Source organism: Amia ocellicauda, chromosome 14, assembly GCF_036373705.1.
Source record: "Amia ocellicauda isolate fAmiCal2 chromosome 14, fAmiCal2.hap1, whole genome shotgun sequence".
Classification (NCBI taxonomy): Eukaryota; Metazoa; Chordata; class Actinopteri; order Amiiformes; family Amiidae; genus Amia; species Amia ocellicauda.
Genome location: NC_089863.1, coordinates 27,044,647 through 27,061,910, shown reverse-complemented (window position 1 = coordinate 27,061,910; position 17,264 = coordinate 27,044,647). Strand labels below are relative to the sequence as shown.

General features: G+C 46.4%; 2 protein-coding genes across 2 annotated transcripts; both read right to left on the bottom strand.

The window, feature by feature from the left end:
- Positions 1-1,796: 1,796 nt before the first annotated feature.
- Positions 1,797-3,888, bottom strand: LOC136767366 (putative high affinity immunoglobulin gamma Fc receptor IC). Its single transcript, XM_066721133.1, has 4 exons — positions 3,849-3,888; positions 2,778-3,074; positions 2,351-2,619; positions 1,797-2,131 (listed from the first exon to the last, which is right to left on the bottom strand). Exons 1-4 carry the CDS (start codon positions 3,886-3,888, stop codon positions 1,805-1,807), a joined length of 933 nt encoding a protein of 310 aa, XP_066577230.1. The 3' UTR covers positions 1,797-1,804.
- Positions 3,828-7,908, bottom strand: LOC136767365 (high affinity immunoglobulin gamma Fc receptor I-like). Its single transcript, XM_066721132.1, has 7 exons — positions 7,898-7,908; positions 6,880-6,942; positions 5,104-5,399; positions 4,692-4,750; positions 4,521-4,591; positions 4,300-4,436; positions 3,828-4,137 (listed from the first exon to the last, which is right to left on the bottom strand). The coding sequence occupies exons 1-7, from the start codon at positions 7,906-7,908 to the stop codon at positions 3,899-3,901; spliced, it is 876 nt and encodes a 291-aa protein (XP_066577229.1). The 3' UTR covers positions 3,828-3,898.
- Positions 7,909-17,264: the final 9,356 nt, after the last annotated feature.

The window sequence follows — 17,264 nt, the reverse complement described above, 5'->3', positions numbered from 1 at the left end:
ACAGGGTCGTCTACAGGCTGGAGGTATTAATGGTACAGAGCTGGACAGAGCTGGGCTGGACTGGACTATGTGAGGTACAATGGCAGATTGATCTATCTGCAGCCCCTCTCTGACAGCAGCAGCGGAACTGGAGGCAACTTCACCACCAGCGCTGTGACTGGGACACACACAATGTCAGGTGAGTGATGCAGTGTGTTAATAGGACACACTCTGGACAGTACTGGTGTGTAGCTGGGAGAGGAGACGCACCCAGGGGTGGGTCAGGGGGGCAAATCGGTCAAATCACACCCCACCCACACACAGTTCTGAAACGAATCCTTGACACGCATTAATGGGGTATTCCACCGAAAATCCATACTTCCTCAGGTTATTCTATAAGTAGAAACACATTGTGTGGAGTGAGTTTCTTATGTCCAGCTCATTCTATTTACCAGAAATCAGAGATCGAATGATTGTGTCTTTCAAAAAGTGTGTGTGTGGGGGCAATTTGACATGCCCCCCACCCCTTAAATTATGCCTATGCCTCATATAACTATGTTATCTATCATGTTTGGATTTATTCTTCTCAATCCAAAGAGAAACAGGATCAAACTGTTTCTTTGTGTGAAATGCCTAATTTGGCGTAGTCTAATAACTGATTGCTTGGCACATGTAGTTCTGTACTTGCATCGTGGGCACTGCCACATTTAGATATATTGTGTGTCAATGAGAAACAAAGTCCCAGTCAAACACGTATATTATGTATTTTCAAAAACCACCTTCAATCATTTAAAACAGAGAGGCTTGGTGAGAATGCTTTTGAATTATTTTGGTCATAGTTGTAGACAATGTAAAGTTACTACATTATGTGTGTATTTGATGTAATTGTGTTTACATACATTACCAGCCTAAATGTTTCCAGTTTGTATTGAAATGTACACAGTTTAATGTCTCAATGGAACTCAAATATTGTTCAGAAAGTTCTTCCCAACACTGTTGCTGAAGTTCCCACAAATGTTTTTCACTTGTAGGTTGCTTTGCTTTCACCCTTCTGTCCAGTTCATCCCATGTTTTGGGTCATTATCTTGCTGTAGGATGAACCCCTGACCAACTAGGCGCATACCAGAGGGTATTGCATGGCGCTGCAAAATGCTGGGGTAGCCGTTTTGGTTCAGGGTGCCACTCACTCTGTGCAAGTCGCCGACCTTGCAGTGTAAACGCAGTGTCACACATACACAGTGCTTTAGACCCAGTGAGTCATACATACAGACACACACTCTCACACACACACACAGTGGTTTAGACCCAGTGAGTCATACATACAGACACACACACACACACACACACACACACACACACACACACACACACACACACACAGACCCACCAGGACAGTGAGGCTCAGACATTCACACATACAGAGACCATCCAGGGATGGTGTGGGGCGCCCCCTGCTGGCTGTGTAGCTACTCCCTGTCTCTCAGTCCCACCTGTTAAAGGACAGCTGAGTCACATAGGGAGTTGCACACATAATGATACACACAGAGACACACACATACTCACACACAGACCCACACAAACACACAGACACACACACTCTAAAACACACAGACCCACCTATACACACACTCACAGACACTGACACAGTCACAGACACAATTAGCAGATCATCTGTCCGTGCAACAGTGACGCAATGACTGGCAGCACTGTGCTGGATGCTGTGTACAGTGACTGGGCAGGGAATGTGTGTCCAGACTCACGGGGACAGTGTGCAGCTCTTCAGTACTGAGGGAGTGTCCAGATGGAGCCGGAGAGACAGCAGTCTCTAACACACATCCCAGAGACAGATACAGATGGACAGAGAGAGACAGACAGACAGAGAGAGAGATACAGCTGGCAGGGAGGGCTGGGGGCTGGGTGCCTGTATGTCTTTCAGCCCAGTCCAGCACAGGGGCGTCTCACCTCTCACTGACACCCAGCTCTCTGGTGACTCTCCCCAGTCGGAGTGTTTACAGCTGTAGGAGCCCTGGTCTGTCAGAGACACGCTGGCGATGGTCGTCTCGCTAACCGTCTGCGGCTGCAGCTCCACACCGTCCTTATAGAAGACTGCACTGTAGATCTGTAGCCACGGAGACCACAGCGCAGAGTCAGAGTGTCATCAGTGCTGTCAGTGTGTCAGTGTGGTGCAGTGTGTTACTCACTCTGTGCTGGTAGTGTGTCAGTGTGGTGCACTGTGTTACGCAGTGTGTGCTGTCAGTGTGGTGCAGTGTGTTACTCACTGTGTACTGGTAGTGTGTCAGTGTGGTGCAGTGTGTTACTCAATGTGTGCTTCAGTGTGTCAGTGTGGTGCAGTGTGTTACTCATCGGTTACTCTCAGTGTGACAGCGCTGCTGCGTTCTGCTCCAGACTGACACCAGTACACTCCACTGTCAGACTCTGAGGTGTATCTGATGACGCAGCCGTCTGCAGTTGTTTCTCCCCTGTGAGACGAGCAGCTTGGCTCCACCTGCCCCTTTGTGTAGCGCTTCACTGTCCACCCAGCAGAGCCCCCCGGCCCCCCACACTTCAGAGTGACCTTACTGCCTGTAAAGTGCTGAACTCTGGGGGGATCCACAGACAGACTGACCCGAGGCAGCAGCTCTGAGAGAGAGAGAGAGAGAGACAGACACAGTGAGGACAGTCCTCTCTCGGGACGCAGCCCTGATACTGACCACTGACACACAGCAGCCTGACAGCAGCGCTGCCTGACACTGACACACTGTAACACAGTAGCTGAGCGGTGCTGGTCCAGGACTGACCTGAGATGGAGAGATTGAGACCATCAGAGCGCTGAGAGACAAATGACTTGCTCCCCCTCATGCCCTCACACTGATACTGCCCCCCATCAGACACAGACACTGCAGTGATGGAGAGCCTGTCCCCGGTCATAGTGTGTCCATCAGTCTGGGACACCGCAGTGGGAGAGCCATCTCTGTACCAGCGGTATGTCCAGCCTGTAGGGGCCCCTGACAGCCCACACCTCAGAGACACTGGCTCCAGGGCGTACAGCTGCGTCCAGGGCAGCTCCAGGGTCAGTGTGGCTGCAGGCCGGCCCTCTGGAGGACAAGGGACAGGAGGTGTGATTAGAGACAGAGGTCACTGCAACTCATTCACACACACACACACACACACACACACACACCTCAAACAGACATAGACAACGACAAACTCTCACATACACATCTGCAGACAAGCTATCTGTGTAAGATCTGATCTTGCCTGAAAACATTTATCTGATTTTGTGTGCGTTTAAAACTACACTGGCCAATGAAACCAGACTAGGAAGACGCTGGACTGATGCAGTGCCTGTGTGTCCTTCATGGACACAAAGAACAGCACGATAAAGCAGCTGAGAACAACAAGGACACCAACAACAAAGACAATATATGCAGAGCTGTTGCCCTGGAGCTGGGCATGAAAGCTACAGATTCATTTGAATCCCCACAGTTAGAGGACCCAGCTCCAGTCTGTGAAGTGCTGCTGTGTGTTGATCACGCTGTGTATCTGGTGTGGCTTTAACACATCCACTGTGCAATGCACAGGACAGACCAGCTCTCTGATGAGGGACTAAATGGTGTATCGGACACAGAGATGCAGTGACGGCCTTAACAGTGATGCAGTGACAGGCAGCACTGTGCCGGATGCTGGGCTGGACACTGGGCACAGACTGCAGAGACTGGGCAGGGATTGAGTGTCCAGACTCATAGGGACAGTGTGCAGCACTTCAGCACTGAGGGAACGTCCAGACGGAGCCAGAGACACAGCAGCTTCAGACACACATGCAGCTGGAAGAAACGCAACACCTGACACAGCCCCTCACAGCAGCCCGCCTGACACAGTCACCCTCACAGCGTCACTCCGTCTCTTCATACTCGTCCCCTCAGCCTGCGCCTGTACACTGTACACTGTACACTGGTACAGTCCAGAGTCCCCTCTCGTCACGGACGCTGTGCTGACTCTGTGCAGTCTCTGCTCTCAGGGTCTCGGTGTCTCTGGTGAATGTGTAGCTCAGCTGTGTGTCAGCTCTGTGTGCCTCAGTGTCGCACTGCAGAGTCACTGTCTCTCCCTCCCACACTGACCCTGCAGGGCTGACTGTCAGAGCGGGCCTTGAGAACATCTCTAGAGAGAGAGAGAAAGAGGGAGAGAGAGAGAGAGAGAGAGAGAGAGAGAGAGAGAGAGAGAGAGAGAGAGATGGGGAATTATTCATAAATAATATAGTGCTGCAGTCACAGAGATTAACACAGTCCAGAGTGTGTCCTATTAACACACTGCATCACTCACCTGACACTGTCAGATTCACAGCCCTGCTGTACTGAGTGTAATAGTGTGCGTCTCCTCTCCCAGCTCTGCACCAGTACTGTCCAGAGTGTGTCCCAGTCACAGCGCTGATGGTGAAGTTGCCTCCAGCTCTGCTGCTGCTGTCAGAGAGGGGCTGCAGATAGACCCGTCTGCCATTTTACCACACATAGTCCAGTCCTGCCCTGCTCTGTCCAGTTCTGTACCAGTAATACCTCCAGCCTGCAGACGCCCCTGTGACCTCACAGCGCAGAGTCACTGAGTCTCCCTCGAATATCTGTCCCAGTGGAGAGACAGTCAGGACAGGCCGGGGCCGAACTCCTGTAACACCGAGCACACAGTCAGGACAGGCTGAGCTCCTGTAACACAGAGCACACAGTCAGGCCGGGGCCGAACTCCTGTAACACCGAGCACACAGTCAGGACAGGCTGAGCTCCTGTAACACAGAGCACACGGTCAGGACAGGCTGAGCTCCTGTAACACAGAGCACACAGTCAGGACAGGCTGAGCTCCTGTAACACAGAGCACACAGTCAGGACAGGCTGAGCTCCTGTAACACAGAGCACACGGTCAGGACAGGCCGAGTGCCTGTAACACAGAGCACACGGTCAGGACAGGCTGAGCGCCTGTAACACAGAGCACACGGTCAGGACAGGCTGAGCGCCTGTAACACAGAGCACACAGTCAGGACAGGCTGAGCTCCTGTAACACAGAGCACACGGTCAGGACAGACCGAGCGCCTGTAACACAGAGCACACAGTCAGGACAGGCTGGGCTGAGTCGACTCACCTGACACTGTCAGAGTCACTGGGCTGCTGCGGTCAGAGTGTGATGGGTTTCCACTCCTCACTCCCTCACAGGTATAGTCTCCACTGTGGTAATAACTGTCAGAGCTGATGGTGTATCTGCCTTCATCTCCAGTGTACAAGTAAGTCGGGTAGACCTGTGTCTCTCCTCTGTACCATCTGTACCTCCAGTCAGTGTCTCCTGCCCCCTGGACCTGACAGTGCAGAGTGACCGTCTCTCCAGTGAAGACAGATGTCCAGTCAGGCTGCAGGGTCAGCACAGCCCAGGGTCTCACTTCACTGCACACACACACACACACACACACACACACACACACACACACATGTTGGTGCTGCTATCATTATGAGGACTCTCCATAGACATAATGACTTTTATCGTGTACAAACTATATTATATCGCCTAACCCTAACCCTAAACCTAACCCCCATAAAAAACTTTCTGCATTTTTACATTTTCAAAAAAACATAATTTAGTATGTTTTTTAAGTGTTTTCAATGATGGAGACATTGGCAATGTCCTCATAAACCATTTTTGCATAATAACCTTGTAATTACCAGTTTGTAAATTAAAAATTCCTCGTAAACCACATAAACCAACACCCCCCCCCCCCCCCACACACACACACACACGTCATTAGTAACCATTGGATGACTTAGTTATAAAGTGAAGCAGGAACAACAGTCACACACAAAGGGCAGCACTGCTAATATGTCTCTTAAAGCCATGTACTGTTTGTTGTGCAGCATGTTTACCATGGTTGGATCTGCCGACCATCATTATAATTTTACTGCACAAAATGGGAGTTGGCAAACGAGTGCGCGTGTTGGAGGAGCACGTAGATACTCTTACAAAGACAAAAGAGTCCACAAATTGGCTGGACTCAGTCTGCACAAACCCAGATTCAGAATTAGTAAATTCCTCCTCTAGTTCTCCTGGCCCCACTGTAGCCAGCGAGAGGCCCACACCGGCGGCTCCACAGTCACAGCAGGACCACTGGATCTCGGTAAAAAGGGGCTCTAGAAGCATGAAACCAGCAGCTCCGGCGCACCTGTCTCCCATTCAGAGCACGAACAGATTCGAAACCCTCAGCGGCACACCTGCTGAGATTGGGCTCATTATTGAGACTCCATAGTTACAATGTCACCAGCAGTAGCAGTAAAATGCCTCCCGGGAGCCAGAAAAACAAAATGACCACATCACTCCAGTATGAGCTTCTCTTCACTGGCAGCCCATGTGCTACAGGATAGACTTTAAAGTTCTCTTTCTAGCATTTAAAACACTAAAGGGTCTGGCACCCCTAACTTAAAATATCTCCTTATCGAATAAAATACACAAGAAAAACGTAGGTGGTCAAGCATTTAGTTATAGGGCCCCGAAACTGTGGAACGATCTTCCAACCCATGTAAGAGATGCCCCCTCTGTCTTAGCCTTTAAACCACGGCTGAAGACTCATCTGTTCAGTCTCTGTTTTTCTAGCCCATAGTGCCGCCAGTGTGCCATGGACATGCAATGCACAATTGCTTTTGGAAATGTCCTGCATTGCATGACCAGTATTTGAGCACAACAGTCTTTTTGTCTACCAGCAACAGCCCCCTCTGAGGGTCCGATGAGGCACCTTTTCCCTCACCGTGGAAGTCTGATGAGGCACAACCCCCCCACCCCCGAAAGCCAGAGAGAACCTGTTGAGCACAATGTTTAACTGGTGTTGAGTATGTGTGTTAATCACAGTGTCGCAGGTCTGCTCAGACACACACTCACCCGTCTGGTTGCCCTGTCGGGTTACAGATCTGGTCTCCTCCAGGGATCCTTTGGGGGTTACAGCTGCAGAACCAGAGAGCACAGATTTATAATCACACCAGAGCTCTTCACAGACAGAGGAGTATGGTATTTATTTCTTGTTTAAGATTAAGGCCCAACTGATATACCAGAGCACCGATATTATTGGCCGATATTGGCCTTTTACAGAAATATTGGTATCGGCACATATTCCTCTGATAATGCACCCATAAATTTTCAAAATATTTTTTTCAAATTACCATAAAATCCTTCATCAGACTTCAGACAAAAAACTAATGTGTTTATTTGGTTTTACAGTCATTATTATATTTATTTACCATAGTTGTTTTAACATAGTTATGGTGTTTGAGTTTTCCGCTGGGAGCGGAATGACAAGCAGGCTCAGATCACAGAACAAGCTACAGAAATGAGTGAAAGACGCTCCTCAGACAATGCTGGATAAAACTGAAACTATACAGAATATTTATCAAACTATTTAAAACCCTACATCGTGTTTTGGCTGGGATTCGTACTGCAATACTTTTACAGACACAGTAAATAGGTTACACTTTTGAGGGCATTTAAAATGCATGTAAGGCAGGAACATGTAACCTTTATCAACCGCAGTCCTGTCCGCTGTATTAAAATGATATTGTGGCGATCCTGGCAGGAGTCTGCAGGGTGAGTGTGTGTGTGTGTGTGTGTGTGTGTGTGTGTGTGTGTGTGGGTCAGTGTGTGTATTACTGCATTGTGTGTGTGTGTGTGTGTGTCAGTGTGTGTATTACTGCATGTTTGTGTGTGTGTGTCAGTGTGTGTGTGGCTGCTCTCTTACCTTCAGTCTGTCCAGGGCTGATGGCAGCACTGAGCACTGAAACACAATAAACACCAGTCAGAGTGTATAGTACACAAGTCAGAGTATACACAGTGCCTATAGAAAGTCTACACCACCTTGAGACAGTGCCTCAGAGTTTCATGCTTTTAAGAATATTTCCCCACTTACCCGCACACCATAATTCACACTGTTAAGGGGAAAATGTTTTAATGTGAAAAAATATCTGAAATCTCATACTTGGATAACTCTCCACCCCCCTGAGTTCGTATTTGCTGGAAGCACCTTTGGCAGAAGTTACAGCTGTGAGTCTGTGGGGATCAGTCTCTACTCTGCACACCTAGATTTGGTAAGATTTGACCATTTTTCTTTACAAAAATGTTCAAACTCTGTCCAGTTCCTTGAGGAGCATTGATGGACAGCGATCTTCAAGTCATGCCACACATTTCAGATTGGGCGAGGTAACCCAGAGGAAAGAAATATTCAAAATAAGATTGCCTCTTGATCTCATTAACTTCTCCTAGATATAGTTGAGTTCTATTTGAAATCAGTGTGAGATTTAAACAATTTTCTCATATTTTTGCTCCCGAGAAACAACCCTTGGATTGTTACTCTGATCAGAACATTAGCTCTTAAATTCTTCTGAAGTTTATCTCAAGTTAATCTTTACTCATGTATGTCTATCATCCAAAAAATGGGAAAAATACTACATTCAATACCAAACTATTGTGCAACTCTTAATGCCTCATATGTATACGACTTATCTCACCCAAGTCTTAGCTGAATAACCTTTCAATGAGAAAAGTGTAAGACAGTTATGGTTAATCTCAGTGATGGCTCACAAAGAGAAATCTGTAAACAAATTCTCCCAATGTCTCACACATGCCTCACCAATGACGTGTAAAATTGTAAATAACCAAGTCTGTTTTTATTTTGAAGGCACATGAGTTTATTTTCTTCACAATTAAGTAGTAAAAGGTTATGAGATTGACACGGTTCCCCAGTACACACCCTCTCTCTCCACTAGAGGCCGCTGTCTCCCTGTCTTTCCTTTCTCCTCATTGTTCTTTTTTCATCTGTTTATCACCCTATTAACATTCCGGTCTCCCATGTGCGCTTGTTCACTCTTTCTCGGTTTCCATTGGCTCTGCACCTTTCTTCCCAGTTCCTGCTCCCTGTCTTAAATCCCTCACTTCCCTCACTCGGGGCGAAGTCTCGTCAGCTTTAGCTACGATTCCAAGCCGTCTCCTGGCCCCGTGTCTCCTCGGCGCTTTGATTATTATTGCCTGTCTTTCCGTTTTTGATTCCGTCTTGCCTTTGCTAGTCTGTCTGCCCATTCCCACAACCATAGCTTGTTTCCTCGACCATGTCTTTGCCTAGTCCCTTTGTCTTGTCTGCCCACTCTACGTGAACTGCACCTGGGTCCTAACTCCCTAACTCTGCGGTCCTCCCCCGAGGCAATCCTGACAGAGATATCACGTACCAGTATTTAAAAAATAGAACAGAAGCATGTACAAGTGTAGGCAGCAAATACTTTATGCAGGTGAGCCGAGCTAGGCTGTATTAAAGGGTCTTTTGTGCCAAAATAAATACATTAAAAAAAACAAAATAAGTATAATGAATAAATAAATAAAAGATGATTTCTCCAAAGAAAAATGGGTGGCATAGTCGATAATTGCTGTGTTCACAAAGAACCCCCCTGCCGCAGCCTCCTGTCTGTCAGCAGATTTGGCACTAGCTTGATACAGTACAAGGTTTCAAATAAACAAAAAATAAACTGATGCCTGAGCACTGTATTGCAAGTGCTTTTCTGTGTCCCTGGTGCCATTTTATTGTGAAGCACAGCTTGTAGAGCTGAACGGCATCATGAGAGTCTTCTCTCGATTTCTGTCATTATGAATCACTCCCATTGGTCACCAGGGTGTAGTGTATACTAGTGTGTCAGTGCAGTGTGTAGTATCAGAGCCAGTTCTAGGCATAAGCAACATAAGCGGCCGCTTAGGGCCCCCTAGCAAAAAGATATAATGAATACATTGAATATATTTTCAATTATTTTCTATAATTGATCACAATGATCAGTTTTATGGCTGGATTTTATGTTTGCTCATTGAATCAAAAATAAGTTACACTCTAAAAACCAGCCATCAATCAGGTTTTGGTATGCGTTGGTGCTGCATAAAAAAAACTCTAGCAGTTCTAAAACTTCTGACCAGTAGTGTAGATATAGATATAGGAACTGCAAGAGTTTGCAGTTTGAGTTTTTGGCCTCTATACTGTACTTCTACCTACTTCTGCAGCATCAATGATCAAGTTATCTAATTAGCTAGTAATTTAAAAGTGGGATTTAGTCATTGTAGTTTGTGTCAAACTGTGGGGCGTACCTTCCAAGGGGGGTGCGGGCATGTGTCAAGGAAGGCTCGAGCTAGTTACAGTATACAGTGGCAAGAAAAAGTATGTGAACCCTTTGGAATTACCTGAATTTCTGTATAAATTGGTCATAAAATTCGATCTGATCTTCATCTAAATCACAACAATAGACAAACACAGTCTGCTTAAACTAATAACACACAAATCATTCTTTTTTTCTTGTCTATAGTGAATACATAATTTAAACATTCACAGTGCAAGGTGGAATATGTATGTGAATCCCTAGGCTAATGACTTCTCCAAAAGCTAATTGGAGTCAGGAGTCAGATAATGAGACAAGATTGGAGGTGTTGGTTAGAGCTGCACTGTCCTATAAAATACCCTCACAAATTTTGAGTTTGCTATTCTCAAGAAGCATTGCCTGATGTGAACCATGCCTCGAACAAGAGAGATCTCAGAAGACCTAAGATTAAGAATTGTTGACTTGCATAAAGCTGAAAAGGTTTACAAAAGTATCTTTAAAAGCCTTGATGTTCATCAGTCCATGGTAAGACAAATTGTCTATAAATGGAGAAAGCTCAGCACTGTTGCTACTCTCCCTAGGAGTGGCTGTCCTGCAAAGATGACTGCAAGAGCACAGCGCAGAATGCTCAGTGAGGTTAAGAAGAATCCTAGAGTGTCAGCTAAAGACTTACAGAAATCTCTGGAACATGTTTAACATCTCTGTTGACAAGTCTATGATACATAAAACACTAAACAAGAATGGAGTTCATGGCAGGACACCATGGAAGAAGCCACTGCTGTCCAAAAAAGACATTGCTGCACTTCTGAAGTTTGCAAAAGAGCACCTGGATGTTCCACAGCGCTACTGGCAAAATATCCTGTGGATAGATGAAACCAAAGTTGAGTTGTTTGGAAGGAACACACAACAATACTGCTGGACATTGACAGCCTGAGTGCATGTCCCTTGGCCACCATGGAGGGCAGGGCCCTTTACAGGGTCTGTGTGAAGGTGCAGAACCAGGGCCAGCTCTCCTCCCTCCCTGATACACCCTGGAGAGTCAGGCTGGGGCTGAGGAGAGAGAGACGGTGGCACTCACACACACAGACAGTGTCTCAGAGAGGAGAGAGAGACGGTGGTACTCACACACACAGACAGTGTCTCAGAGAGGAGAGAGAGACGGTGGTACTCACACACACAGTGTCTCAGAGAGGAGAGAGAGACGGTGGTACTCACACACTCAGTGTCTCAGAGAGTAGAGAGAGACAGTGGTACTCTCACACACACAGTGTCTCAGAGTGGAGAGAGAGACGGTGGTACTCTCACACACAGACAGTGTCTCAGAGAGTAGAGAGAGATGGTGGTACTCTCACACACACACAGTGTCTCAGAGAGGAGAGAGACGGTGGTACTCACACACACACACAGTGTCTCAGAGAGGAGAAAGAGACGGTGGTACTCACACACACACACAGACAGTGTCTCAGAGAGGAGAGAGAGACAGTGGTACTCACACACAAAGTGTCTCAGAGAGGACAGAGAGACAGTGGTACTCACACACACACAGTGTCTCAGAGACGAGAGAGAGACGGTGGTACTCACACACACAGTGTCTCAGAGAGGTGTGAGACGGTGGTACTCTCAAACACACAGTGTCTCAGAGAGGATAGAGAGACGGTGGTACTCTCACACACAGACAGTGTCTCAGAGAGTAGAGAGAGACGGTGGTACTCTCACAAACAGACTCTCAGAGAGCAGAGAGAGACGGTGGTACTCTCACACACAGACAGTGTCTCAGAGAGGAGAGAGACGGTGGTACTCTCACACACACAGTGTCTCAGAGAGGAGAGAGACGGTGGTCCTCTCACACACACAGTGTCTCAGAGAGGAGAGAGACGGTGGTACTCTCACACAGACAGTGTCTCAGAGAGGAGAGAGACGGTGGCACTCACACACACAGTGTCTCAGAGAGGAGAGAGAGACGGTGGTACTCTCACACACACAGTGTCTCAGAGAGGTGTGAGACGGTGGTACTCTCACACACACAGTGTCTCAGAGAGGTGTGAGACGGTGGTACTCTCACACACAGACAGTGTCTCAGAGAGTAGAGAGAGACGGTGGTACTCTCACACACAGACAGTGTCTCAAAGAGGAGAGAGAGACGGTGGTACTCTCACACACAGACAGTGTCTCAGAGTGGAGAGAGACGGTGGTACTCACACACACAGTGTCTCAGAGAGTAGAGAGAGATGGTGGTACTCTCAGACACACACAGTGTCTCAGAGTGGAGAGAGAGATGGTGGTACTCTCACACACAGACAGTGTCTCAAAGAGTAGAGAGAGACGGTGGTACTCTCACACACAGACAGTGTCTCAGAGTGGAGAGAGACGGTGGTACTCACACACACAGTGTCTCAGAGAGTAGAGAGAGATGGTGGTACTCTCAGACACACACAGTGTCTCAGAGTGGAGAGAGAGATGGTGGTACTCTCACACACACACAGTGTCTCAGAGTGGAGAGAGAGACGGTGGTACTCTCACACACACACAGTGTCTCAGAGAGGAGAGAGAGACGGTGGTACTCACACACACAGTGTCTCAGAGAGGTGTGAGACGGTGGTACTCTCACACACACAGTGTCTCAGAGAGTAGAGAGAGACGGTGGTACTCTCACACACACACAGTGTCTCAGAGTGGAGAGAGAGACGGTGGTACTCTCACACACAGACAGTGTCTCAGAGTGGAGAGAGAGACGGTGGTACTCACACACACACACACAAAGTGTCTCAGAGAGGACAGAGAGACAGTGGTACTCACACACACACAGTGTCTCAGAGACGAGAGAGAGACGGTGGTACTCACACACACAGTGTCTCAGAGAGGTGTGAGACGGTGGTACTCTCAAACACACAGTGTCTCAGAGAGGATAGAGAGACGGTGGTACTCTCACACACAGACAGTGTCTCAGAGAGTAGAGAGAGACGGTGGTACTCTCACACACAGACAGTGTCTCAGAGAGGAGAGAGAGACGGTGGTACTCTCACACAGACAGTGTCTCAGAGAGGAGAGAGACGGTGGTACTCTCACACACACAGTGTCTCAGAGAGGAGAGAGACGGTGGTACTCTCACACACACAGTGTCTCAGAGAGCAGAGAGAGACGGTGGTACTCTCACACACAGACAGTGTCTCAGAGAGGAGAGAGACGGTGGTACTCTCACACACACAGTGTCTCAGAGAGGAGAGAGAGACGGTGGTACTCTCACAAACAGACTCTCAGAGAGCAGAGAGAGACGGTGGTACTCTCACACACAGACAGTGTCTCAGAGAGGAGAGAGACGGTGGTACTCTCACACACACAGTGTCTCAGAGAGGAGAGAGACGGTGGTACTCTCACACACACAGTGTCTCAGAGAGGAGAGAGACGGTGGTACTCTCACACAGACAGTGTCTCAGAGAGGAGAGAGACGGTGGCACTCACACACACAGTGTCTCAGAGAGGAGAGAGAGACGGTGGTACTCACACACACAGTGTCTCAGAGAGGTGTGAGACGGTGGTACTCTCACACACAGACAGTGTCTCAGAGAGTAGAGATAGACGGTGGTACTCTCACACACAGACAGTGTCACACAGAGGAGAGAGAGACGGTGGTACTCTCACACACACACAGTGTCTCAGAGAGTAGAGAGAGATGGTGGTACTCTCACAGTGTTTTGGCTATGATTTGTATTGCAATACTTTTAACTTACACAATAAATAAATTACACTTTTGAGGGCATTTAAAATATATATTTAAATAGACAGGCTATACTTTATACATAAAAGTGACTTACAACGTCGTTTGGATTCAAAATAAGTCTCTCCCCCCCATTGATTAACACATTGATTTTATTATAATCATGAGGCTTAACTTTTTAGAAATGTATAATTCTTCATACTTTAGGTTGGCATTTATTTTGTATATAAGGACTGAAAGGAAATTATGTCAGCCAGGCTCCAGAAAGGAACTGTCATGCAGCTGAATAAATGGCAAAGCTCCACAACAGCACATCACTTTTTGCAAACAACCAAACTGTTACAGGTGAGCAAATAAGCTCTCAAAACATCCAGAACAAACAAAGAGGCTGCAATCTGTGGAACAAGAGCTCAGAGTGTCAGTCAACAACTCCCCCAAGGAGTAAACAGCTCTGTGCCGTGAAACAGGCGCAGGTATCGCACTGATATATATATATATATATATATATATATATATATATATTTCACAACAGACTGAATAGCAGCAGACGGTATTTGTCAACTAATTGTTTTTAATTTATTTCACTTTGATCTTCAATTACTATTCAAGAACATAAGCGTACAGTATGTTGTTAATAAACGATTTTCCATTTAAATTCATTTTTTAAAATAGGGATGCGCCGATAAGAAAATTATTGGCCGATACCGATTGCCGATGTTCATATAACATAATTAGCCGATTCCGATACCGATATTTTGACATTTCTGTAACATTCTACCCTGTCATAAATTAAATAAAAATGTTGCTTCTGATGAGGCTTCTAATTTCAGCTCGTTTTAATTATACAAGCTATTTTTCCATATATTTGAATAAGAAAAGACTTACACCCCATTCAGACATAGGATAAAAGGCCACCAAGTTGACATATGCTGTATTTTTTAGAAATGAAAGGGGAAACCCATCTACAAAGACGATACATTTCTTTCCTGCAATGGAGGTAGTCTATTTTACCTCGGATTTGTATTAATGGGTTACAAGTGTTGGTGGCATTTTGTAATTAATGCTGTGGTAATAGTTTCAATAAGGACACATTATCTGCGATTTATTTACAGATTCGTGTATTTAATAACGTACAATATAGGCTAACACAGTAGGTTAAATAAATATGCACATAAGAGCACATATTCAAATTCTTCTGAAGATTATTATTCACTACTATAGTAGCAGGCTTCATGCATTATGGCGTTTATGGACTTATGGGCGCATTTAGTAGACCAGGTCTTCATGTTCTAGAGGGAAACCCAGATCTGCTGTATTTATTTATTCATTCATTTAACTTGTAAATGGACACGTTAACTGAATCATGTTCACCTTTATACTGATTGTCTCTGCGGGGCTGTTTCACACCAGACTGCACACCATTCACAAAACAGCCTGAAACACCATCCAGTTGTTTGAACTAGTCACGGCACTGCACCGAGTCCTATGAAATCCAACTTTTTAATACACTTGGATATTAACTATAAGCAGTAAAACATGTATTTGTTTCTGTATGTTGTTTTCACTCCATGCTGCTTTTAAAACTGTAATTTATTCCTGATCCCATTCGGCACTTGAGATTATATCTTCCGACACAATGTATCTGATCTCTTCCCTGTCTGTCTCAAGTCCAGCGCACATCTCTCTTCTGAAAGTGAAGTATTTCCTCAGTGGGTGATGGTCGCTTACGGCCACGTCTGGCAGCAGATAGTTAACTGGCCACAAAACCTGGACGCGTCCGGACGAAAGCCAGTGGAAACGGGTCATAAGTGTGAAAGCTCTCCTCTTATATACAACACAGCAGCCTGGCACTATATTATCTGTCATTGACACGTGACTGGAGAAAAAAACGTCAGCCTATTATAAACATTAGGTAAGCATGATGCCTTCTCAGACACCATAATCGGTCGCAAGGAATCGGCCATTTTAAAGTAGTCAGCCGATACCGATTATTACATTTTTTTGTCTATAATCTGTCTATAATCTGCCGATACCAATTTCTATATATATATATATATATATATATATATATATATATATATATAGATGTTTATGGTGTTAAAGACAGTGGTTTCAGTTTTGAGTATTCTGCTATGATTTTTCTTGGCTTTTATATTGCCTAGTTAGCAAAATAAGGTTAAAGTAGTTTTTATTTGAATTAATACTTTGATTAATAATTTTAAATGAGTACAATGCTATATTATCTTAATTCAGCTGTTTTATAGTGTTCTTTTTTCTCGAAACACAATGCCCTCCTATTCAAAGTTTAAAATTGTCACTTGTTACATTTTAGTCAAAGTCTTCAGTCAAAACATGGATACATTGTTTATCTTTGAAACAAAATGGTGCAACAGAAAATCTGTTCTAAAAATGCAGGCTAAACCGCAATTGGTTTCAGACTGGCCATTGCAATTGGACTGATACGTTTACAATGGTAGACCTATTTTGTATTTTTGTCAGTAGTGATTTGCCTGTAGGGAATGCATGGTGCACTGATTGCCTATGTACAATTAGCAATATAAAAGAAATACAATCTGTGATTATATAATGTGGTGTGCCTCAGGATAATTCCAAGTGTCTGGGTGTGCCTTCCCTACAAAAAGGTTGAGAACCACTGCTTTAAAGAGCCATGGATGGGTCTGCTGGGGGTGTGGCCGCCTGGACCACGTGGTTCCCAACTGCCCAAAGAAATGCATCTGGCCAGAGAGGGGCCAGTGAGACTCAAGGCAGCCGTCGGGAAACTCTAGAGGGAGCCAGGCTCATGAGGTGGAACCTGGCTCGCACATCTGAGAAAAAAGCCTCCAAAGCAGCAAGTCCCACCACAGCATCTGTAGCAACCCACCGCAGGTCAGGACCCCACCCATGGTCTGCCAGCTGGGGAGAGCACGCCAGCTTCACATTGGCTGTTGCGTAGGAGACATCTGTCAGTGCCTCATCGACACAGGAGCCTCAGGCACGGTCTTGTGTGCTGATGTGCTGCACAGAGGCGGGCAGAGATGAAGACAAAGGCTGCACCCTGTGGATGGAGAACTGCTTACAGCAACAGGCAAACCGGCTCCAGTGACGGGGCTGTGGCTCTGAAGTTTAGTCTCAGGGAGCTGTCAGTCGCGCATGAAGCCTGGGTTGCTGATGTGGAAGTCAAAAGGATCCTGGGCCTTGGTTTTCTGTCTACTACTCAGTACTGCCTGGACCAGGGCCAGGACAGGCTGATAATAGGGCCCCAAGGACAGCAGCTTCACGTCGGGTTAGTGAGATCCCAGCGAAGAAAGCCACACTATGCTCCTGCTACTCATATGACGCCGGCAGTGACGCAGATGTGTGAGCGAGGGAGCTGCTGCCTGAACGAGGAACAAGCGGGAGCCATGCGTCACCTAGTGGAGGAATGTTGCGATGTC